This window comes from Nuphar pumila, chromosome 16 (assembly GCF_984573655.1).
Source record: "Nuphar pumila chromosome 16, dmNupPumi1.hap1.1, whole genome shotgun sequence".
NCBI lineage: Eukaryota > Viridiplantae > Streptophyta > Magnoliopsida > Nymphaeales > Nymphaeaceae > Nuphar > Nuphar pumila.
This window is the reverse complement of record NC_143264.1, coordinates 22,462,259-22,488,580: the sequence shown is the minus strand read 5'-3', so window position 1 is coordinate 22,488,580 and position 26,322 is coordinate 22,462,259. Positions and strand designations below refer to the sequence as shown.

At 36.3% G+C, this 26,322-nt stretch overlaps 1 protein-coding gene across 2 annotated transcripts; it reads left to right on the top strand.

Moving 5' to 3' along the window:
- Window positions 1-6,070: 6,070 nt before the first annotated feature.
- LOC149813080 (inositol diphosphatase DSP4-like) lies at window positions 6,071-18,965 on the top strand. Of its 2 annotated transcripts, none has more exons than XM_089991447.1 (6): window positions 6,071-6,410; window positions 6,510-6,603; window positions 17,159-17,216; window positions 17,299-17,342; window positions 17,484-17,662; window positions 18,393-18,965. In XM_089991447.1, the coding sequence occupies exons 1-6, from the start codon at window positions 6,187-6,189 to the stop codon at window positions 18,667-18,669; spliced, it is 876 nt and encodes a 291-aa protein (XP_089847573.1). In that variant the 5' UTR covers window positions 6,071-6,186; the 3' UTR covers window positions 18,670-18,965. The 2 variants fall into 2 exon arrangements, with proteins under 2 accessions (XP_089847573.1, XP_089847572.1); XM_089991446.1 differs by having other exon boundaries at window positions 18,378-18,965.
- The last annotated feature ends 7,357 nt before the right edge of the window (window positions 18,966-26,322 follow it).

The window sequence follows — 26,322 nt, the reverse complement described above, 5'->3', positions numbered from 1 at the left end:
TGTCAACATTGTACGTGACATGTGCTTCTCGCCTTTCGTGATGCTTTTTGCCCTGCCATAAAATATGGTATTTGTGCATATTCTCGGTTTGCACAAGTCCTTCTATTTTGCAATTCATGACATGTAACACCTCTTTCTTGATCCATTCAAATACAGTTAGTGTATACAGAGCTGCAGCTCGCATCAATATTTTCATGCCAAAAGTTAGAGGTTGTGTGTTGAAGCATTTCACGTCTTGTTCAAGCTCATTCTGTCTTAGATCGTCTACAAATAATTCATATTCTTCCATGAAACAAAACATTGTCAAACATGAATACAAGGTTTTCTTCAGCGTGGCATGCATAGATTCGGCTCTTTGTGTGCTTATCATACCAGCACAAAAGTATTGTCTTCCATATGCCAATGCCCACTTCTCCTTTTCTGCATATAAATTTTGTAACCACAGACAATCTTGAAGGTCGTATGTCTGAATCATTTCCTCCCAATCAGACATAAAGGTGATCTCGTCTACGCTCTCAAGTACACACCTAGTAAACTTTTTGTCAAACTCTGTCTTCTAATTAAATATGTGTCCTATGTTCTTTGCTGCATTTTGAAAGATATGCCACAAACATAGGCGATGATGTGCATCTGGTCACACGTGAAGCATTGTAGCCGCAATTGCGTGATCACCATCTGTAAGTACAACTTAAGGTTGCTTCCCGTTCATTGCCTGTGTAAATACTCTGAACAACCACTCAAAGCTTTCCTTAGTCTGGTCATACAAAAATGCCCCGCCTAATATACAACTCTGTGCGTGATGGTTCACTCCGACAAACTGCGCAAATGGCCACTGTTCAGTATTAATCTTTATTGTAGTATCAAATACAAGCACATCATTGAAGCATTCATAATCTACTCTTGACTTTGAATCTACCCAAAACATATTCACAGCATATCCATCTTCGTCCACTTGCATTGCACTAAAGAAACCATGTTCATTGCTTGATTTATTTTGTAAGTAATCAACCAAAGAACATATTTCTCCTTTCTTCATGTTATCTGTCTTCCTTCTCAAGTGGTTTCTTAGATCCAAAGGTGTGAATGGCACATTATCGCGACCACCGTCGATGTGGGCAAACAAATTGTATGTCTTCATTGGTGCAATGCCGGCGCTATCGGCTATTTCAGTCATTGCAGCATGCGCTACAGTTACTTTACGATGTGACCTTAGCATAGGAGTCATAAATGATGCAGATAAATCATGATTATGATCACTGATTAAAGTACAAACTACAAATTTCCCATTCGGATGTCTTCTCAAAACCATTCTCGCTTGACATCTACATCTTGATTCTGACATGCTCCTTGTTGGATTTCCCATTGATTTCTTCCAACCTTGCTTGGAACAAACATACGTCTTTCTAACCAAGACACCCAGTGCATTTTTTGACCAAGAAAACCTTCTCACACTGAAGCTAACTTTTAAGGCATAATCATTGTAAAATTTATATGCAGCTTCCTCGTTATTAAACTGCATTCCTTCTACAGGAACAGAGTAAAGTGTAGTTCCTACACTTTTATTATGTGTACTGACATCAAAATCTACCTCATTATTGAATTGCATTTCCACTACTGGAACATTCAAGTCTAGTGTGCTTCCATTTAAATTCCTAGTGCCTACTCTTTTATTATGTGTATTGTCATGGTAATCTACCTCATTATTGAATTGCATTTCTTTTACTGAAACATTCAAGTCAAGAGTGGGTCTAATGCCTGCACCTTTCTTTTCATGTGGATCATTAGCGCAGATGTTCAATTCTTCAGTTGCGTCATTAGTACAAATGTTCAATTCTCCAGATCTTTCAATTGATTGAGCTACATCATCTTTATTACAACCTGATGATAAGCTCAACAAAGTTTTAAACAATATATCAATTGGTGTTTGCAACAAAATAGCAAACAAATCGATATTAACTAACAAAAATATATCTCACAAAAAATGGGAGTATGTTACTAATACAGGGGTTTGAGATACAGTGCATATAATGAGTGAATGTAGGATACTTGATGGGGTAGAGGCCCTTCCTAGCATTTGTAAACAAGCATTCTTGTCAACAGGTCCCAACGTCTTATAAATATCAATAAGTTTCCAACCATCGTAAGAACAAGATCTACCTGCAATAACCAAACAATGCCTTAATGGCACACAAGACGACATGCCTTCTTCATCGATAGCATGATGAGATGAAAAGCTACTCACGCCGCCTTAATGGCACTGGTTGAAATATTTGTGCATCATTGCTTTCTTTCATAATGCCTAACAACAATGAAAAAGAAGAGAAGAAAGTGGAATGTTTTGTAAGCAATATATCAATTTGCGTTAGCAAGCGCATACGTTTACTGCGATTTAATCAGGATGCATATAACAACGGATACCCATAAGATTAAGCAAGTCAAAGCAACGACTTAATGAATGACAGTATCCAAGCAAGTGCGGTTTGATATTTGCTTATACTGACCATCGAGTTGTCACTTACCAAATATCGATAAGTTTCCAACCATCGTAAGAACAAGAGCTACCTGCAATAACCAAGCAATGCCTTAATGGCACACAAGACGACGTGCCTTCTTCATCGATAGCATGATGAGATGGAAAGCTACTCACGCCGCCTTAATGGCACTGGTTGGAATGTTTGTGCATCATTGCTTTCTTCCATAATGCCTAACGACAGCACAAAATGAAGAGAAAACACGGGAATGTTTTGTAACACAAGGCAGGCACGAGAAGGCGACAATGTGTTGTAAAACAGGATAAAAAACAAGGCGGAAACCTTGACTGGAGACGAAGGCAAAGTTTGGGTTGATAATGGGAGCTACTGTTACAGCAGATGGCGCAGGAGTTTCATGAATAGGGAACGTCTCCACTTTAAATAGTTAACATCAAACTTTCTGGATGGAGGAGTTTTTTGTTCTTTGCTCGAACCGTATTTTCCCAACTTTTGAATGCGGGATATTTTTGTCATTTTCTCAAACTGTCATTTCAAGGCAAGAAAAGCAAGTAAGGGTGATTAAGTCTTTGCAACAGCACCAGAGTCCGATGCAAAGTTATGTCATCATACACGGGAATACGAGCCCCATGTGCCTAAATACGTGGCGCTCATTCGACCCCCCGAACACAGACGTGGGATTCAGTGAATCATCGGGGGCGAACATACACCACCCTCCCATTTTTTTGGCCTAAGCAAGAGAAAACCCCCCTCATCGTGGACTGTGTATTGGTAGGCCTCTGGTTCGTACAATCCTTGAAGTTTTCCCTGCCCATGAGGAGTACGCTCAGCTACGACCTTACTGTATGAGGCGCCCACCTGGATTTTGAATTCGTGATGTCCCCTGAATTTGGTGACCATCACAAGCAGGCCTTACTAGATGAGCGGGCCATTGTGGGCTATGATTATGTCATTTTTAGGTTAGATAAACATAGTAAATTTGGTTTATTTACTAAATAACATGAGCAGCTGGAAGTATGCAAGAACAAAACAGTCCCCACATGGAAAATTGACTAACTTTAAAAGGAAAAAGGAAACAATTATTATTGTTGAATTAAACATAAGGAATTGATAATTATAAGCCAATGAACTCCTACGCCAATTATTCCTTTACCCGAACAAGCCATTAATGAAATTTTAAACCTTCTTTTTTTGAAAGAAATGCCCAGAATGTTTGCTCTTGATACTTCAAAAAGATGGGTACTGCCTACTTTCAAGAAGACTCGAACAATGTGGCATGTGGGCCACAACAGAAATTGTGGGCCCTATGAGTTCAATTTGGCATAATCGATCACTTGCTAATTTCTAAGGATTGCTATAGATATACGCGATGACACGGAAGACAGAAATTGGAAACACCATCGAATCCCAAAACTACAAAATCTAGTTGGTGAATGGTGCATTGCACGTGTAAAGACGAAAGATCACAGTCGACTCGCATTAGTATTCTATTCCCTCAACTCCAGTGGGAATTGTGGCCAAGTGTGGAGTGGTGCATTGCATTCGTAAACAGTAGAAAGGCAAAGCACAAAAAGAACCCATTAAGCAACTGAACCAGTATTAAACAATAGTCGTCATTTCATCACTAGTGACTACCCAAGATAAAAAGCCAAAAAAAATATAATACAACTGCACAAAGAGAGAGAGAGAGAGAGCAATGAACAAGTGAAAACTGTCAATAGTGGCCGGAGATCGCCAAAAAGTATAAACCCATTAAGAATAATGTTCATTGGGAGTGGATGTCAAACCAAAAGGAGAGAGAGCGAGAGCAATGAACAAGTGAAAACTGTCAATAGTGGCCGGAGATCCCCAAAAAAGTATAAACCCATTGGGGAATAATGTTCATTGGGAGTGGATGTCAAACAAAAAAAGGAGAGAGAGAGAGAGAGAGAGAAAAAAAAAATAGAGCAATGAACAAAGTGAAAACTGTCAATAGTGGCCAGAGATCGTCAAAAAGTACAAGCCCATATATTGAGAACAATTTTTACTCGGAGTGCATGTCAAACCAAAAGGAAGAGAGAGAGAGAGAGAGAGAGATCTGGCCCATTGGGGGGCAGGAGAGAACCGAAACCAAAAGGATACTAAGAACCAATGTTGTGTACATATAGGGCCCGAACAGTTTGGTCACCGATTCAGCTGTATCGAGCCATCGGGGCCGCGATAACGATACTCAAGTGAATGTTCGGTATCAACCAAAAAAAATAATAAAAAATATTATGTATCAATCATAACGAGAAACATGTTAAAATTATTAAAAATATTATTAAATTTTATTTTTTAATATTTTTTGTATTTATTAAAAAAAACCGACTCACCCTTGAATCATATCTATTTTATGCCGATACTATGCGTAACCGCAGATATGCACGGATAACATTGCTAATAACCTCAAAGACAATAAGGGCCTGTTTGGAATCTAGAAACTGAGACAGGAGATGCATTTGGCAAAAAGTTGATCAAATTACCTCCTGGTGGCTGTTTGGAAACTGATAACTGAAATGGGAGTTAATGCATTTGAGATGAAAAGTGGTATTGTCATGGAATTGACAGCTAAGAAGGTGGTAGATGCCACTTCCCATCCCAGCTACTAGTCTCCAAATAGGGCCTAATATTGGAGAGAGAGAGAGAGAGAGAGAGAGAGAGAGAGAGAGAGAGAGACTACCCACCATAGAAACTAAAATGCGGCGCCTTTCAAACGCCAGGGGGTGATGCGCCAACGTTCACTAAAATCTTTTTGTTTTTTTGACGTTATATAGTGAGGATAAAAAAAAAGCACTACAAATTCAATAAAGTTAGATCGTGAGTCGTTCTAAGCATATTCCGTGAATCTTCCTTTCCTTGCAGAAAAAATAATCATAAAATAATAGAATATCCGTATCATGTGATATTCTACCCATGCTTGTACAAAGGGAAGAAGGCACGGGATTTCCTTGCATGAACATCACCTTCGTGCAAACCCCATGAGCGCCTATACCCTACATATGTCCGCATCAATCTGACACTATCGATATAGCTTCTAATTTCTCATGCGGCCATGTTTCTCTATAGTCCCATCATTATTTTTTCTCTATCAAATTTGAACTATGGTAATTGCTCCTACCAGACAAGCGGAGACCCCGTTAGACCATGTGCCTAAGTTGAGCTCAAAGAGGGTCTTATTTCTCCACTCAAACTCTAAATGTAAGACTCATTTTCACCCGATGCTTTTCTAATCAGATGTGATGCTCATCCTTAATTTTCCTTTCTTTTTAACAATGGGGGACCCAAGGAAATTTGCGTTTATGCATGCAAAGTGAGCCCCAATGCGGAACTTTTTAAATCACCATGCATCATCATGTAGGTAGATCACTTTCATGGGTCTCACGGTGGCACGTGTAACAAGAAGCAAGTGGGTCCAACCAAAAGCACTTATCGGACTTTGGGTGATGGAGGGTCCACATGATCAGCTGAATCAATACGCATGAGAAAGAGGCTCATGCAATCACTCCTCAATGGGAATGATTATATATGTTTTCTTCTCCCCTCGTAAGACCAACGAAACAGACACCTTTCTTCTTCCCGTTAGCCGAGTTCTTTTACCCCCGTTTTAATTTTTATTTTTTGGCTCCTCTCTCTCTCTCAAGTTTTCTAGAGAGAGAAAGGAAGGAGGACCGCTGTAATGAGAATTGAGGTGGTGGGAGGTGAAAGAGATATGGTAAGGACGCAGCTGGGAGACAAGGAAGAGGAGGAAATGGAAGGTGGTGGTGAATTGAGGGAGGTTGGGGAGGGACGCTTGGTTCCTCCCCTGAATTTTGCCATGGTCGATCATGGAGTCTTCCGTTCTGGCTTTCCTGACAATACCAATTTCACCTTCCTTGAGACTCTAGGCCTTCATTCTATTCTGTGAGTTTTTCTCTTCTCTTTTTAGATCATCTCTTTGTTCCTTCTCCGTCACATGTAGTACATGGCTCTGTATCTCACTTTCTTCTTTGGTGGTCACAGGTACCTCTGTCCAGAGCCTTACCCGGAGCCTAATGCTGTTTTCTTGAAAAACCACGGGATCCGTCTGTTTCAGTTCGGGATTGACGGCGCCAAGGTGATGGATATTGTTATTGATTTCTCTCATTTTTGTTTTTTGTTTTTTTGTTTTGTTTTTTTTCAGTGTTGGTAATGTGAATTTTACTATACTGAGTTTCTTCTAAGCTTCGATATTGGTTTGCTAAGGTGCTTGCTAGCATTTAACTTTATTAAATTTGGCCTTTTTGCTTCTGTTTCATGAGAAGGTACATGGGGATTGAAGGATTTAGGATAGATCTGGTGTTACTATGAAACAATTTTCCATGGTTTGAACCATTCAGAAAATTCAATTGAGATAGTTTCAAATAGTGAATGTTGGTATTGTTTGTATGTTTCTTCCAATCACAAATCCTTATGAATATGCTAAATTTTGGTTAAGAAAGCGTGTCTTTTTCTGTCTCCCAGCGTTTTTGGGGTAATCTGTGTCTCTTTCTTCTTGATGAAATCGTATGAACTGGAAAATATCCAAGAATTAATCACAACTCTTTGTTCAATGTATGAAAAAGAATACTATACTAGTAATGGTTAGGGTGTCAAGTATTCTTTTGTTTCGTCTTATTTTGTTCATGAATGGTTCCCTACGTTGTTCAACAAGAGTTCTATATTGGGGAGCCTCATATATGATGGTGAATATTGTGAAATAAAGTAACTCACGATGCGACATGGTTGCCAATTTCCTTCCTCACGATATGCTTATGACATATTCTTAAGCAGCGATATAGTATTCTTCCATGCTTCCCTTTTAACAATTTTTCACTTGTCCTGTTGTGATTTCATGCTTTACAAGTCTTATTCCCCATGATCAAGACTTTAGACAGATGCCTCAGTGGAGTGATTTGTCTCGTTCTATAATCTTGATGGTTGTGAGGTGTTGGAGTATCATTTCATTGTGGGACCTCTAGTTGTCTTTTTTGATACTTGGCTCTATTCGCAGTGCAGGGTTAGATAATTCTGAAAGACCAAGTTGAATTGCTGTCCTTAATAATTCTGCCTTTCCCATTATTACCTTGGAGCACATAATACCCTCATTAGCATTCTCCACCAAATTTCCTTCTTTTTGTCCTATAACAGTTCCAATTCGATTGAACTTGTTTGTACATTCTTGGTCTTGTAGGCCATCTGCTCTTTTGTAGTCTTAATCATTTTAAATTTGTCTGCTTTGTTGACGTCTTTATCAACCATATCCTATATGCCTTAATAATTTTTTTCTTGCTGATTCTTAATGAGTTCTTGTCAATACTGTGTTAGATTTCTCCAAAAAATAATCCATGACCTAAAAAAGGAAAACCAACCAAGAGTTTGTTTAATTAGATAATGGAGTATATTCTCCTTATCTATTTGATTAATATCAGCGGATATCTCATCTTCATCGTTGATATTGTCTAAACTTTGAAGTGCCTCTAGCATCATAATTTCACTAAAAAATTTAGAAAAGATGAACTGCTGATAGAAGCATTTTTCAAAGGGGTTGCTACCGCAGCCTTTTAAAATATTTTTCTGGTTCCTTTTCTTCTCTATGTCCTGACATAACGATTCTCTATAAGTCCACCTTTTTGTTAACCCAACTGAACTCACATCTTGTATACAGGATAGCTTAGATTTCAGAATTCATGTTTATTTATTTCTTCGCCGGTGTTGTGACACACACTAGACTTATGACCACTAGGAGTTCCTCTTCTTGTTTTGTTTACCATCCACTTATTGGAGATGGTTTTACCTTTTGATTATGCTGATCCTTGGTCCATTATTTCCACCAATGGACTTTCTCTATAACTACAGGCATGCTGAGTGTAGTCTGTAAGTTGTAAGTTGCAGAGAAATCTGTCCCATGTAAGAAATTATTAGGTTTGATGACTTAGTTCACCTTCTAGTTGTCATAAATGATTCTTCATTTCAGCATGGTGCATATGCATTCAGCTTTGAAAGTATAGCTTTTGTTTATGTACATTCAATGTTTTCATATGGATGATTCTGCTGTGATGCTTTTTCTCCTTTTCAGTTGACATGAACATGATTTATCAGTTCTCTTTAACTTTATCTATGGTTTACTGCCAGTGTTATATGCATTAACCCTGCATTTATGGCTATAAGATATAATAATGTTGATGATGATGATGATGATGATAACAATAATAATAATAATAGATATAACTTAGGCTCATGAAAGTACTATGGCCAAGTCTTTGTTATTTCCAGTGTGGACGTGAATATGGAGAGATCCAATTAAACTTTAATAAGGGTATGTTTATTCTCCTATGACTTTAGTTGTATACCTGTCTAAAATTTTTGCATTCCAAACATCTCTACCCTCCTTAATTTTTCTTGGAAATTTTATGTTCACATGGATCATTGTACTAGATTTTTCATTTTAGTGACATCTGGCATTAGATTTTCCATAGCTCCATCCTGTGAGCCTGTTGGATTGCAGTGTACAGGCAGGTTGGGCTTGGAGTGGTTAAATTTCATGTCCAAGGGCATGCCTTGCGTGCCATGGTCATGTGTGGGCTTAATGATGCCCAGCCAAAGTTTGATGGCCAGGATTATCAATCAACCCTGCCAATAGATGACACTAGAATCTGAGAAATATGTTGGGAAAAACATTTTTCTCTCATGTAAGATGTCATTTTAATTTCGCCTTTTGTTAAGTCGGTAGTCCTCCATTTCTTCTTCATTTTTTATTTCTTTTTCTTGGAAAAATTTAAATGTTTATTTTATAGTCTTGTTAGGTTCAAGGGAAACTAAGTAGCTTCTTCCCTGCATTTTCTAGGAATTACTCCTCTCAAGATGTTAAAACTAAAATAGCTGTCAAGTTGGCATTTTTCTATTAAGCTTCAATATTCACTGGCTAAAATGGCTCTAGCCTTAGTTGTCAAAGGCGCTGGACGGAGCCTAGGCAGTGAGCCCCTAAAAAGACTAGGCAGGGCTTAGGCGGTACCCCAACTAAAAAAATAAAAAAAACACACAAAATATGTAAACAAAGTGCTAAAATTAATAACAAACATGCATGTAACATAAAATCAATCAACAATAAGCAATAGACAAAACATAACACTAACAACGTGAATGAACAATATAAAAAAAATAAAATCATGTATACAAAAAAATTAACAAGTCTAACATTAGACATAATATAAGCAACAAACAAATGAGAAGAAAAAATAAACAATTGAAAAAACAAACCATGCAATTGATCCACCTTTAATAATAGCACCACAAAACAAACATCTCAATGATGACCCTGGTTGTAGTACACTATCCATGCATCAGGATCAGCTTTGTGCCATGAACATGAAGACATCGAAAAATCTAAAATAAAACATAACCAATGAACCACCAAATGAAAAATATAAGCATACAAATATTAGACAACAAGTCTACTAGTACACACACATAACAAACTTAACTAATAAAAAAATAAAAAATCAAGCAAGCAACTTAGCTGTCAAAGGCGGTAAATATGTAGCGCATTCAAATATATTTACAAATATATAGCACATTCAACGCTATAATTGCATTCAAGTATAAAATAGTCAAATCCAAACCGATATATGTTTAAAGGGTAAGGGTCAAAGAAATCCAATAAGTTTATAATAAGTTTACAATAACAACAAGAATTTAATTCTTAGATGATGAATTTGAAAGTCCATCATCATCATCTGAATCATCTTCATCGATATATTGCTCTTCTTCTTCAGTTTCTATAGAGCTAGCTTCTTCCTCTTCTTCCACCATCATCAACCTTTTTTCTTTTGTCAAACATTTTCTTTTTTCAATCTTTAGTAGCACGTGTTCTTGTCCCTGCCCTATGTCTCAATATTGTAGATGCCTTATGAATAAGATCCCATGTAAGTGATGTGTCATCTTTGAAGACCGCCTCATCTTCACTTGGCCACAAATCCTTTTCCTCGACTTCTCTCAAGACGACGGGGTCGAGATCTCCTTTGTTCATTCGCTCCTTATACCTTCGCTTCAATCTCTGATTATACTGCACAAAAATCAAATTGTTCAACTTCTTGTGTAAAACTCAGATTCTTTTCTTAATATGAATCTACAAAAAAATATATAAAGTTAAAATATATGCAAATTGACAAATATTATTTAGTAATTAGTAGTAAATAATAATTTACCGCTTTAAAAGTACTCCAGTTACGTTCGCAACTGGATGCACTACATGTGAGGCCTAAGACTCAAACAACAAAAGTGTAGAGCTGGGGACAACCAATGACAAAAGAAATCCACCAATCCACTATAAAAAAAATCAAATTAGATGTAATTAAAGTATATAAGTTATAAAAATAATACAAAGCAAGTTATATGAAATTTAATCATCTTACCTGGTGTTTGCACTTTCCTCTTCTTCTTTGCTAACTCATTCTGAAAGGCCCACTAGCAGTTCTATATCTTATGAGTTGGTCTACTAGTGTTTTTCGATCAACTTCGCTTCGAACACGATGGTTGATGCAATCATATAAGTCATTCTTTATCTCCTCATTAGACTTGATATTTTATACTCATAATATATAGCTGAATTCAACTATAAGCCTGTTGCATGCAAAGATATGTGCAATTGATTGCTCCATCTTTTATTGATTATCTTCCAAACCGGGTCATATCTTTGTTCATCATTGCGCGAATTTACCTATTAAGTAAAACAATTGGAAGTAACAATTATAAAAGCTAAGTTAAAATTTAAAAACAAAATTTATAATTAGTAGAATATAAAAAAAATTAACTTATACCTTTATTTGTTCCTTTGCACGGTCAATTTTTTCGTAGATATAACCTATAGTAGGCTTTTTATTGCTATCAACCAATCGAAACACATCAATCAAAGGGAACATTAAGAGGACGACTTGCTCCCTTCCAAAATTTTGAACTCAAAATCATGTTTTCATATCTCTTACCAACTAATGTTTTTGAGAAACTACATTTAGCCCAATCATCTCCAATCAGTGGTATTAAAAGTGTGCCTCAAGGCGCAAAAAGCGCGCCTCGCCTCAAGGCGCAAAAAGCGCGCCTCGCCTCAAGGCGTAAAAAGCGCGTCTCGCCTCAAGGCGAGGGGATTTGTGCCTTGAGGCGCAGGCATAAGGCACAAAAGCCTTGAGGCGTACGCCTCATGGTGAGGCGTACGTGCCTCACCTTGTTTTGGTAAATATATATTTTTCATCCATTTTACATTGAAATTTGAGGATCTCAGTTGGAACTCGGGTCTGGCCCATGTATGGTATGAAAGTTCACAAACCATATCATATATTAATTGGACCCTTCGGGTCTGACCTGGATTCGTTTTTAACCTTTTTATTTATCATCAAACCCAAACCATTGACACCCCTAGGTGAAAGGTGCTTGCCTGAATCAACTTGATTGATTGAACTTGAAAGGTAAAGTTCTTGAATTAAGTTTTGAGCCTGAAGTGGACCTTGTTGGGGCATTTGCACAAGAGCTCCAAACCAAACCAGTTTTTGTCCTTTTAAATCTCTTTTTTTTCTTAATTAGCCATGGAGAAGTTGTTGTTATAGCTTTGACCTGAGTCATTTTCTGCAGTATAAAGTTGCACGAGTGCTCTTCATCTTACCATTGAGGATAGTTTCTCATTTTCCTGTCATTGCCAAATAAAATAATTAATAGAGAAGAGTTTGTCTTTCTATGTTCTATTGTAAACGAGTATCAGTTTTTTAGTATATTTTAACTTTTGTTGGTTAATCTCATATATTTTTCAGTTATTTCAGTTATGTAATTAGTTTTTGTTAGGCAAGGGCGACAACCCTAAACCTAAACAAATCGGGTCTGATCCATAAGAAACCAGGTCCCAAACATAAGCCCAAGAAAAAAAATTCTTCGAGAGGGGGGGGGGGGCGGGGGGGGGGGCGCTGCCCCCCTATAACCCCCCCCGCCAAGGGGGGAGCCCCCGGACCCCCCCCCCCCCCTTCTGTAAGGGCAAAAACTCTGAATCAGGCTCCACAACTCATTAATTTCTTAATATATTTTAACTTTTGTTGATTAATCTCATATATTTTTCAGTTATGTAATCAATTTTTTCGTTACTTTTATATGTTAATCTCATATTTTGTAGAATAATCTCATATATTTTAATTTTTGTTGGTTAATCTCATATATTTTCCAGTTATTTCAGTTATGTAATCAGTTTATTAGTATATTTTAACTTTTTTTGGTTATTCTCATATATTTTTCAGTTATGTAATCAATTTTTAGCTACTTTTATATGTTAATCTCATATTTTTTAGTACTTATTTGAGATTTTCTATTTCTTATTGATTGTTATTTAATCAATAAAGCATTTCTTTCTTTATTTGTATTTTTAGATATTTTTATAATATTTTTTAAGTTTTCAAAAAAAAAAATTGAGGCTTACGCTTTACGCCTCGAGGCTTACGCCTTACCTCAGTTTTTGGTGGAGCGCCTCACTACGCCTCAATGCTTTTCACAACACTGTCTCCAATAAACATGGACCTTAAGCTTTTTTTGCTATTATATATGCTTTCTAGAGTAAAAAATTTAATAGCAAATCTCGTCACTGGAGGCCTATGTAAGTCCTTCTGTGTGTGTGCTCTCATCATACTCAACACTTGAGTATGTTTGTATATGAATACCACCAATTACTTTGTTTTTTCAAAAATATTCTTCAATTCTTTCAATTCTACTATATTTTTCAATATCATATCTATACAATATGCAGCACAAGAAATCTTAAATAAATATTTTCTCTTATCCATCAATAATTTACCCACTTTAACGTGGTTGGAGGCATTATCAATAACTACTTGAACCACATTCTCCTCTCCAACTTCTTCAACAATATCATTCAACAATACAAAAAGCAAATTTGCATCTTTTACTTCATCAAATGCGTCAACCAATTTTTAAAACATTGTTTCTAAAAGGAAATTGACCAAAAAATTAATGAGTGTACACCCTTTTTTATGAGTCCAGTCCTTTGACATTATGCTTCATTCATATTTTGACCAATGTACTTTATATTGGTCCAAGAACTCCTTAATTTTCTCCATTTCTTTCTTTAAAGGTTTTTCTCGCAGCTCGTGATACGATGAAGGATTCATCCCTGGTCCAAATTGCCCTATAGCTTCATTCATACTATAAAATAAAGGCAACTTCATTGTATTAAAAGGTATTTCAACGTTATAAAACCACCTATTAATGTACTACACATTGTTTCCCTTTTTCTTTTTTGAAGTGATTCTCTAACGTGGTTTGTTTGTTTGCTTGCCTTCTTTTCTCTGGATTACTTTGAAAGTACAAATCCATAGGCTCTTTTGCCTGTGGTGGTATCAAGCCGAATATACTACTCAGATGCCCCTCCATCTGCGAAACTACAGTAAGTGCTTCGCCAAAATCGGAAGCTGAGAACATATATTCACTTCTTTCATATATATTGATTATCCCTTTTTTATTTCTTTCATCTTTCTTCTTCTTCGATTCTTTCATGTACTTACAAAGTACTTACTTGATTTCTGCATTTGTTCTATCAGAGTCCTTCACGTTGCTTCAAATCCCATGTAGACGTTGCTTTATTCTATATATGTCTCCTTTATAAGTTGATTTACATTTAGTGCACGTCTCAGAATTCATATCTTTTTTATCTTCGCAGTAGATCCAATTCCATGCTAGATCATTAGATTTCTACTTTAAGTTATACACATCTTTTAATTCTCGAAATGTTGTACTTGGAGTGGACCCGCTAGCACTTGTAGAAGAATCCCTTTCCATTATTGTTCTAAAGAATCTAAAGAAAAAAAACATGTAAATTTGTTAAATTAAAAAGAGTAAGCAACAAATAACAAATTAACTATGCATGCTTTCACAGAAAAATAAAAATTCAGCTAATAAAAATTCAGATTATATTGCAGAATATACATCATTACATATATATAATTGTATATACATATATATTCAATTACTCATAATGTATCATTATAATTAGCAAAATATGAATTCATCATTTCACAGTAAAAATCACATAAGCACAGTAACACACACACACACACACACACACACACACACACACATATATATATATATATATATATATATATATATATATATATATATATTACATAATAAGTAATACTAAACATGCTTTTGGACTTTTATAGAAAAATTTAAAAAGTAATAACTATGCATTTATCAACAAAATTAACATGTTATAGAAAAAATAGGAAGAAGAAGAAAAAAAAGAAAAGGGAAAGAAAAACAGGAAGAAGAAGAAAAAAAGCGGGGGAGAAAAGAAGAAAACCCGAGAGAGAGAGAGAGAGAGTAAGAGAAACAGAAAGATAGGAGTGAGAGATAAAGAGAGAGTGAGAGAAGCAACGAGGCAGAGGAGTGAGAGAGAATGGGAGAGTGAGAGAAAGAGAGAAACAGAGAGGGGAGGAGCGAGAGACAAAGCAAAAGTAAGAGAAGCAACAAAAGAGTGAGAGAGCAAGAGAAACAGAGAGAGTCATACCTCTTATTCTTCTTTTTCTTGCTAAAAAAAAAAGAGAGAGAATGAGATCGAGAGAGAGAGAGAGAAAGAGAGTGAGAGAAAGAGAGAAACATAGAGAGGAGCGAGAGACAAAGCAAGAGTAAGAGAAGCAACAAAGGAATGAGAGAGAAAGAGAGAGCGAGAGGCAAAAAGCGAGTGAGAGAAACAGAGAGAGGAGTCATACCTCTTCTTTTTCTTGCTACAAAAAAGAAGAGAGAATGAGATCGAGAGAGAGAGAGAGAGAGAAGAGGAAGAGGAGCATGCCGTACCTCCTCTTCTTCTTCTTCTTCTTCTTCTTCTTCTTCTTCTTCTTCTTCTTCTTCTTCTTCTTGCTACAAAAAAAGAGAGAATGAGAACAAGAGAGAGAGAGAGAGACAAAGACAATGAAAACGAAGTAGAGGAGCAAGCTGTACCTCCTCTTCTTTTTCTTGCAAAAATCGTGAGAGGAGAGAGGGAGAGTGCGAAAAGGGGGGAAAGGGGGCAATTAGGGCCCCCTTTTTCCCTTCTATATGACCCATATGGGCCAACAAAAAAGAAAGCCCAGCCTAGGCGAGCTAGGCAGCACCTAGGCGCTAAATTAGGGCCCCACTGCCCAAGCCTAGTCGCCCAAGCGGTCAGGCTTCGCCTAGGCGCCGCTTTTTGACAACTAAGGCTCTAGCACATGACGACTAAACTGAACTATTATTTTTGCCTGCCTGTCCAATAAAATAACTATAACTAATTCATTTTCTAAAAAGTGGTTAGAATCATTTTGTTAGATTATGAATAGTAATAATTGAAGTTCTGTCATGGTGAAATCATGTGATTGTTTGTAGTGAATTTTTAGTTATTTAATTGCAGGACATAAAAATTATTTTATTCTTATAGAAAAATACATTTATGCTTGTAATTTTTCCATAATGAAAACTTTAACTTAATTTTCTTTTTGAGGAGATATTTAAATGAGCTAGGTATTTTTTTCCCTTTCCTAATTGAATGTGTATCAGAATGCCCTTTCTATTCCAATACATACAGTTCATAAACTAAATAAGCTACTCTGTGCTGGTGTCTGTGCTTGCGAAAATAAGATGGTGGTTGTTTGCAATTTTAAATCGCAAGTAGAACTGTAATAGATGCTTTAATGATTGAACAGTGATACTGTCACAGTGATAAAATCTAGAATCAGGCATCCACTGCTATGCTGCTGACTGTACAAAGCCAAGATGCACTGATAATTAACAAAAATATGGAGATTTTGAGGGAAAAAATTAATGCGTGTTTGCACATGGAAAAAGATCGTTGTCATGACTCTTTTTTTCCTAATCAGGTAGTCACTGACAGGATCATTTCATAAGTGGTTTCATCTGTTGTCAATGTGCGGTGGAACCAGAAAACATGTAATTCTCATCCAAAATGTCTTCAAAAAAATTCTCAACAAGGGCTTCGGATTCTTTTTGCAATTTAGTATTTTTTGCTGTAGCTTTGTGATCCTTGCTGCTTCTGTTTTTTTTTTCTTTTTTATTGTAAAATGTGTTACAACCACCAGAAAATATGGAAGCTGAAGCATATATTTCTCAAAACGAATCATTCTTCTCTTATGATCACATATAGTTTCCCTTCCACATGATCACATATATTTTCCCCTCTACTGCAATGGGAAACAAAGCTTTTGTTGCAGTTGCACTGTTACTCTAGAAATACTTTGAAGAGAAAATAACCCCTCTATATGTATTATGTAAATCTCATTCTCAAACTGCTTCATGAAATTGAGGGTACAACCTAAACAAAAAGAGCTAAAAAGGAAAAGATTCCACATTATTAACATTTTGGTCAAGAATATTCAGAATTTGTTTTGTCCATAAAAAGATATATTGCCTTCCGTACAAGTCCAAACTTCTAACAGATAGCACTTCTTAATTGTATCTTCTCCTGCTCCTCTTTCTATTTATTGAGTGTTTTTGAGTTTGTTGTTTAATAATGTTCTTCTTTCTCTAGAATGCTGCTTTTATTTGATGGAACAGTGCATTATTTATGTCATATTATCTTAACCTAATAAAAAATAGCAGTTATTAAAAACAAACTTTGTGAACATGTGCAGGAGCCTTTTGTGAACATCCCAGAAGATACAGTTCGTGAGGCACTCAAAGTTGTTCTTGGTACTAAAATAACTCAAAATCTTTCTGGTTATCTACTTGTTTAAACCTATAGGCCAGTAATAAACATGTATTGGGCATGCAGATGCTAGGAATCACCCAATTTTAATTCACTGCAAGAGGGGAAAGGTACTAATACTAGTACTAGTACTAGTACTAATACTGCTTTTACTGTTCTAATTTTGTTTCTTATTTGTGCATTTTGTGTTGGTATTTTTGTCCTTCCAATTCATGCATTAATTTTACTAATTGTGTGTTTGGCTGCTACAGCATCGAACAGGTTGCGTGGTTGGCTGTTTACGGAAACTGCAAAGATGGTGCTTGTCTTCAATTTTTGATGAATATCAGCGTTTTGCTGCAGCCAAAGCTAGAGTGTCCGATCAAAGGTTTATGGAGGTGATTGATGTATCCACCCTAAAAAGTTTCCTTCCCTTTGCATCTCATAAAAGGTAGATTCTTTTTTCTTTCAACTTTAAAAGAATTGGCATTCTGCTATATTAGAGCAGACAATTGTTATTATTTGTGGGATTTACAGAGGAATGAACTATTAAGTGTTCTCTGAGACACTGACAGTATGTTTTGAAACTATAAAAGTACAAATTTTGTAATAGTAAGATGTCAAGGAAGTTGTCACCTTTTTTTTCTTGGTGACCGTTTATAATGCTTGGCACAAATCTATCAGTACTTAGCTGGTTGCTGCACCTTTTATATTATATTTGACAACAAACATTGGGATCACTAGTATGTTGTTCATAGCATATACGTCAGGGTTTGCATTTGGTATAATCGATGATGGCTTATGAACGAGGGATAGAAGCAATACAGATCATGCCATCGATGTCTATTAAATGCTTCACTTTGATACGTAGGAATCTTCTGTTTTAGCTGCAGTTTATGTTATTATCAGGAGCAATATCTGTCTTGAGTTTACATGAGCAATATCTGTCTCCTTTCTAACATTCTTGTACTTGATGAACGTAATCTCTCTCTCTCTCTCCCTCTCTGTAACTAAGATATTTATGTTGTAAAAGCATGTACCCTGGAATACAAGTTGCCTAATATAAAATGTCTGTTTTTTATATTCTCCCACTGACCACAAGAGGGGGGATGAGAACTGCAACGGCTAGGGAAGTGGATGAATTTATTTGAGATTGCTTATTGCAGATTGTTGAGTGGCAGGAGCTGTAAGGTTGAGACAATGAGCAACCGATATGGCGTGTTTGCAGCGCTGGCCTTGGATGCCAAGTTGGTGTGGTTTGACAGAAACTCCAAGATGGTTGTGAAGCACATTTCCAAAGCCAAAGTTAACCAACTGGATTGGATTGGTTTGATTGCAAGGGTGAGGGCCTCACAAGGCTGGAGCATCTCCTTTAGTTTTAGGGGAGGGAACCGTGTGGCCATTCTCATAACAAAACTGTCGCCAGGAATCATGCACACAAGGGCACTTAGGTGGTAGAGTTGGCCCAGTGCGTGATGTGACAGTCGGGGTGGTTCAGATTGTTGTCAATCTGAGCCTTTGCTTATTTTTCCCAAGCCTTTTCCCTGTTGTCCTTTTTTAAATCTTTTAGCCAGGATGACAAACATCTATCCTTGGCTTAAAAGGGAAGCGGAGAGATGATGGTGGTATGGTATCATCCCCCTTGCCTTGATGGTAAGATCTTTGTTGAGAGATCCAACATTGTTGTTGATGTGCTTAGTGGTTCGCTTTTTAATGTTTAGCTGTTTGCCTACTGCATTTATGGCTCTATAAAATGCTTTCTCTCTCTCTCTCTCTCTCTCTCTCTCTCAAACACACAGAGATGTGGTTTAAAGAAAAGAACGAGAAGAATTGAAATGGTGTGAAAAGAATGACCAGATCAGAATGCTAATTGCAGAGAGCTCCCTCATAAAGAATCTCCAACCTTTTTGATGCAGGGCGCAATGGTAATAAAGATAGAAACGGTGCAAGAGAAGAGCCTTGTGCAACCGGCTCCAGAAAACTAACTAATAAACTCGAGCAACAAATCATATATATTAGGTTCCCAGAAGAAAAAAATAATCGGTGAGCATCAGAAGTGCACTTGTCCTCATGGAGATGAGACTCCAATTGGTTCAAAGTGAAGAAAGAAATTGAAACTATCATCATTGGCTCCAAGTTTATCTTATTTTAAAAATGAAAAAGAAAGGAGAGAGAGAGAGAGAGGATGTGGTCGAGCAATCGAAATGTCAATCAGGCAGGACGCAAGGGCGGCCGAAACGATATCTTGACGCTTGGTACTTTGCTGCCCTCTGTCCCAACCAAGAGACTAGTAAAGGCTGACCAATCTCTCTTTTACCCTTCATGAGAGCGTGAGAGAGAGAGAGAGAGAGAGAGAGTTGGCTACCTATAGGGATGGCAGTGGAGTGGAACGGGGCAGGGGGACAAGGTCTCCACCTTCGCCTCGTCTCAAAATCCGAACCTCCATCCCCGCACGGGGATGGATTTTAGCCTCCACTCTCGCCTCCATCTCTGTTTCATGTCCTCCATCTTCGGTCCAAACGGGGGCGAGGCGGGGTGGGGCCCCGTTTCTCCTCGATTTATAGTCATCCCTTGAAGGATTGGGGATGGGGTGGAGCGGGGCAAGGCGGGGGGGGGGGGGGATTGGGATGGGGGCGAGGTGGGGCAAAGCCTAAGTTCATCCCCGCACGGGAATAGATTTTAACCTTCATCCCTGCCTCCATCCACGTTTCATGCCCTTCATCCCCGGTCCAAATGGGGCGAGGCTGGGTGGGGCCCCATTGTCCCCTAGTCCACCGCCATCCCTAGCTACCTATACCACGAAACAGAATCTAGAGAGAATACATCAATCAAAATTGCAAAAGCATAAAACTCAAAAGGTTAGAGAGAGATGATTGCCTATACCACGAAACAGAATCTAGAGAGAATACATCAATCAAAACTGCAACAAACCCAAAACGAGAGAGAGAGAGAGAGAGATGTTAATTTGCCATTCTGCTCAGAACCCTCAAGCTGGGGCAGCAATAAAAGGCAGAGAGAGAACTAAGAGCTAATCCTTGCCTTTTTCTGCTCAAACCTTAAAATTGGGGATTTGACAAATTCAGTGTTTCATCGTTGGATAAGGAATGGAAGGCTACGATTACGACTACTTTCCCAGGCGAGTAAACGAAGCCTCCGATTACCAAGTTTCTTCCTGAAAAAAAAAATGTCTGGATTTCCTCCTCTTCCCACACTTGTTTTTTTTTCTTCTGGAGCAAAAAGTGGCTGCCAGCGATTGAATATTCCAGCAGGGCTGAGAAACAAGATTACCTATTTGTGTTTGGCCTCATGCTTGGCTCTTAAAAAGGTGGTTCAAACTCGTAAAATAAGTTCAGCATGCAGGAACCTTTAGCAATTGCTCACAGCTTTCGGTTCTTCACTAGCCAACCCTTAAAGTTCTTAAATTTTTTAAATGTTGGGCCCTTGGGCTTAAGTCCACGCGAAGGTTCAGGGAAGGATTGTTATGTGTTCATGACTTCTCCACTCTTAACCTTGTTCATGTGCACTTGTTCAAGAGTCAGTTTCAAGGGGGGGCTCAGTTAGAGTGAGACTTTTCTAGTTTAGCCTCATGGCTACCGACACCATTCTTCATGATGGAGGAAGGTTGTTCAGTATGGTGGAGATTTGCATGTGTTCTGAAATTTCATTTTCAGCTATGGCAAGTCCTTAGCCATCACCAAAATATGTTTGCATGGTCTATTATATTTTCAGACTCTTTTCATTTTACATGAATTGTACTATTTCAAGAGAAGTTGTATATGAGTTTATAAAGTCATGTCATACTTCTCCTTAATTGCTTTCATCATTTTCTTGGTGGTGTCAAAATCTTTGAATACCTGCTGCATGAATTTGAGAGTGATTTGAGCAAGTTGATTGTAACACCTACAAATTTTGTTTATTTTAATTTTTAAATTTGAGCAAAATTTAAGTTAAAACTGGGTTAAATTCAGATGTAATTCAAGAATTTAAGTTGAACTAAGACTCTATTTAGATCCGTTATGAACCATAGATCTTGTAGAAAAATTGATTTTACGATTTTGGATATGGATTGGTTCAAAAAATATATTTTTTAAATTAGAACAACATTCATTTTGAGTTTTTCAACTTGGATCGAATCTAGAATTTGATTTTTTAAAACTGACAGAGTTGTATTTTGGACATAATCCATAGTATTTATGGGACCCAGATGGTCACGCCTAGCCTAGTGGGGCACCATGTGTCAATGTGGGGGCCCACAATGGTGTGGAGGTGGCCAAGGGCTTTTATGGGTTTTGGATGGGTCATATTTGAATCCAAACCTTAGTATTCAGATCCAATATGAATTTGAATTTAATTAATAGATATAGACCTTCAATTTAAGTATTGGATTTTATTTTAATAAATGGTTTTTGGATCCAACACAATTGAGATTGGATATGGTTTATGGTTTCAGATCCGATCTTATTTGATTTGGACTCATGTGAGATTCACTTCATACCCTAGAGTCCATATGGATGAGACTCTTAACCATTTAAGAGACTAAACTAGTTAGGAGTTTTAAAGAGGTTAAAGTTCATAGGAGGGGATGCCCCCTCCTATCTCTCTATTTGGCTCTCCTCTCTCCTATTTCCCCTATACCTCTCTTATCTATCTATCCTTCACTTTTCTATTTTCCTTTTTCCTCTCTTCATTTTTGTCGATAGGGCTAAGTGTTGGCAGTCATTAGAGCTCCCATATGAAGGTGGTGAAGCTTCACATATATTTCGATCATTCGGTGATTTTTTTATTTACGTAATTAAAGTAGGATTCATCTTACTCATAGCCATAGATTGAATGTAAGCGCATAGATCGTGCGCTTTGCCAATTTTACGGGCTGGTCCATGGTAAATCAAACCTAGAACAAGTTAGAAAAGTATTTTAAGATTTTTTTAAATCAATAATGTGCTTTGAAATGAATTTAAAAATATGTTTTCAGTAAAACTATGCTCGAACGGCCAAACTAAGAAATCGGGTAGTGTGAAACACATAGTTTTGTATTCCTACATAATTTAAGATTGGTATGTCATTATTTTCAACATGATCGAATAAATATTTATTTTCTCTCATGTGTTTACAGTATGAATCATTTTTTCTATAAATTTATTTCATGTGTTCTATGATGATTTTGCATGCTTGTATCTTAACCTAGATATTATGTGCATAAATCATGAGTTATATTGATAGTTTAAGATCTGATGCATGTTTTATGATCACGTAATATTTTTTATGATCATATATGGTGCGTAGGTACTATATATATTTGATGTATGATTGAAAAATAATATTACACATTGATGCTTATGTTTTTCTTATATTTAGCATGTTTTATATTGTGATGCACATGTCATAATTTTCTAACCGATTCATTATGGTAAAATAATTATAGCTCTCAAACTGAATCACTTCTGGCCAAATCATTTTATGGAGACCTTCTAGACATCTGGAAGGTAACCCAAAAAAATATTGGGCCCTAGTGGTAGTACAAAATTGAAGGTTATGATTGCTGCAACACAAGACAAAAATTTTGTCCTCTCTCTAAAGCAAAATTCAATAATCAATTTTGTAGAAAATTCAATAAATCAATGGTTTTTTGTTTGTTACTGATTTTTGGATATGTTATGATTATTATATGGATAAATTAAAAATAATAAAAAAAATTCAGATTTGTTATCTGAGAATCCCAGAGTCTCACACAAGTCAGGTAAAATTCAAGATTCTACAAAAAATTTGGATCTAGAATTGTCTCAAATAGAGTCTAGTCCAAAAAATACAAAAAAATTATATTATGAGATTTTTTTTAGTGAAATCAGATTCATTTGAAAGTAACAAATATATCTAACAATAAAAAATTTGAGAGCTTGAGATTCTTCCTAGATTAGGTCTGGTGACTGCTTCTTTGTAAAGCAAATTTATGTTAGATTCTGACATAACTGAAAAATAGTTTTTGGTCCGTGAATTTCTACAAGCAAACAAAATTAATTTTCTTTGAGCTATCACTTAAATATACGAGCTAACACCCTCTCGTATGACTATAGGTTTAGATATGATCAATATGATGTTCTAACAGACCCGCAAACAATATAAATATTGTGATGTATGCAGTCCCTGGTTTGCGACATGTCATGTCTTGTAAACTTGCCTTGTTTTAAATCTTATGTTTGCTTATGTTATGGAAGGTTAATCATGTATTTTCTACTATGTGATATTTTATGTTTATGATCATGCATAATATTTGTATTTTATTAATCATTATTTAGCATGATCCATGTTAAAATCACTGTAAAAAACTTATTTTTATCGTTAGTTTCAAGAAACTGCATTGAATTGAATTTTATCAAAAAATCAGGTGTTTCAAAGCTTTTCCTGCATTTTTAGTATTTTTATTAGATTTAGAATTTCTTAATTGTAGTTTAGTTAACTTAGGTTTATATTAGCTAATTTTTAATTAGTTTTGTAAGTTTCGATTTTTAGAAAAAAATATGTTTTCATAAGAGACCTTGTTTTGAAAATAATAAAAAATAGTTGGACTCTTTTGAAAACTTTGTTTTAACCTAATTAGGCTTATAAATAGTAGTTTAGAGGGCTGATAAAAATGTTTTTTCCAGCAGCCCTCTTGCTTCCCCTCCTTTTTGCCTCCCTCTTCTCTCTCTCCCTTGCTTCTCCTCTCTCTCTTTTGTCGATTTCTTTCTCTCCTTGTTCTCCTCTTCTTCTTTTTCTTCCTCTTTTTCTTCAAGCTTCGAACCCTTTCGTCATGAACAATTTCTTCTTCTTCGTCGGGGCAGCGTATATGTAGCTAGGATCAACCACTTTCTCCTCTCAACCAGTCCGTCTATGGTGATCCGCAAGGTGAGCTTCTTCTCCCCCATCTCCATAGTTTAGGATCATTCATTGCATGCATCATATTGAATTTTCTATATATTCATCACATATAGCATAGTTTAAATTCATGTATTTTGTTTTAAATAATGTACAATAGCTTTTTAGTTGTATTTTCTTTCGTAGATTAGCTTTTGTTTTGCTGCCATGAGGATCATGCATAGTCGTGTGATCGAGCCAGATCGGACTTGCTGAACATTTCATCCAAAAGAAAATTTCGGTTGTAGGTCACGACGACAGTGCAAAGGCTCTAGCCGAATAACGCTTGATGTTATGACAATGAAGTCATACACGATACTTCAAGTACAAGGTTTTGATGATGAACAAGTGAATCATCTGCATTTCTGCTAAGGCAATGAAGAAAGATGAAAAGAATTGAAGAATCCAATGAAGAATCTTTGAAGACATATGTGTAAATGTAAAATTCATTAAATGTCTTAGATTCTTGTAAGAGCCTTACTTAGAGTGCATATTTCAATTGCATTTCACCTAAAAAGTCTTTAGAAAAACTTTTCTAAAAGAACCTTTCATGAAAATCATTTTAGAAAACTCTTTACTTAATTTTTCATGTTTATTAGTCGACCAACAGACTCACCAGTCGACCAACTTTTTCGTGTCAAATTTTTCTAAGCTAAAACGTCAACTTTCTAAATTAGTCGACTAATCGGCTCTTAATCGACCGGACAGAATGTTTGTTTTAAAAAAATTTAGCAGCAGTCGACTGAAGGTTTTATCAGTCGATCGTACAAAATATCTGTTTTCAGAAAATTTTAGCAGTAGTCGACTGAAAGGTTTTTCAGTCTACTGATGATTTTATCAGTCTACTAACTTTTTTTTTAGTCGACTAAGTTTCAAACTTCAGATTTTCAAACGGCTCTATTAAACACATTAGTCGACCCACGATAACTGTCAGTCTGCTAATCTTTGATTTTAGTTGACTAACTATTATTCTAGTCGACTAATTTTGTTATTTTTCCTGAAACTTTTAAAGGTGTGTCTTTTCATTTTTCAAGCGATTTGATCGTTCAAAATAAACTTTTTGACACCCTTTCATACCCTCACTGTATGGAATCTTTCAACTATAAATATGAGTTCATTCCACACTCAAATACATAAAATCTAATCGAATTACATTGAATTATTCTTTGCTTTTTCACTATTATTCATTCAAGTATTTGTTTTCTCACTCACTTGATATTTTCACTTTATTTTTTCACTCAAATTCCTTTGAGAGATAGTGAATTCGTGAGTTGAGTACTTCAACAACCTCAAAAGTCAATTGCATTTCATTTTCATTCATAAGAAGGGCTCGTATGTTGATTGTAAGTTGATTATTTCATTTTTCTGTAAAAGGAAAGGACTCTTTAGTTTAAAGGAGTTGTTTGCTTTCAGTAGGGTTGTTACTGAAAGTGAGATCGGATTTGATCTGTATGCTCTTGTGGTTACACAAGGTTAATAGTGAAAATCTCAAGCGGGTTTTGCTTGGGGACTGAATGTAGGTTTGGAAGACCGAACCAAGATAAATTCTTGTGTTCTTTGTGTGATTGCTTTGTGAATCTCAAAATTCTAGAGACAATATTTAAAAACACTATTCACCCCCCCCTCTAGTGCTTGTTACCTCGATCCTACAACACTTTCATTTGGTATCAGAGCGAGGTTTGCTATATTTTGATCTTACCATCATCTAGTATGCTAGCAACATCATCTCAGCACAAAGAAGAATGCTCCTCTGCTCGTCCTCCTCTCTTCGACGGAACAAACTATGGATATTGGAAAGTAGGAATGACAATATTACTACAATCCATGGATCTCGAAATTTAGAGTATTGTTTCTGAAAAGTACCAAACACCATCAACTGATTTCAGCCTATAGACCGATGAAGAAAAGAAGACTGCTTCACTCAATGCCAAAGCTATGAATGTGTTATATTATGTCATTGATAAGATAGAGTTCAATTGTATATCTCAATGTTCCACAGCAAATGAAATTTAGTATACTCTTTTTGTTACTCATGAAGGTACATCAAAGGTAAAGGAATCTAAGATTGCTTCTTTAGTTCATAAATTTGAATTGTTTAAAATAAAGCAAAATGAGTTTATATCAGACATGGTAACAAGAATGACTGATATCACTGACACTCTAAAATCTCGTGAAAAAGAATATTCACAAGTGGATTTAGTTAGAAAAATCCTAAGGTAT

What these genes read in the sequence shown, in the direction of transcription:
- LOC149813080 (XM_089991446.1), top strand. Translation starts at nt 6,187, where the DNA reads ATGAGAATTGAGGTGGTGGGAGGTGAAAGAGATATGGTAAGGACGCAG. An exon ending in TTCACTGCAAGAGGGGAAAG is followed by an intron (nt 17,343 to 17,483) that starts GTACTAATACTA and finishes TGGCTGCTACAG; the next exon opens with CATCGAACAGGTTGCGTGGT. An exon ending in CCCTTTGCATCTCATAAAAG is followed by an intron (nt 17,663 to 18,377) that starts GTAGATTCTTTT and finishes TGCTTATTGCAG; the next exon opens with ATTGTTGAGTGGCAGGAGCT.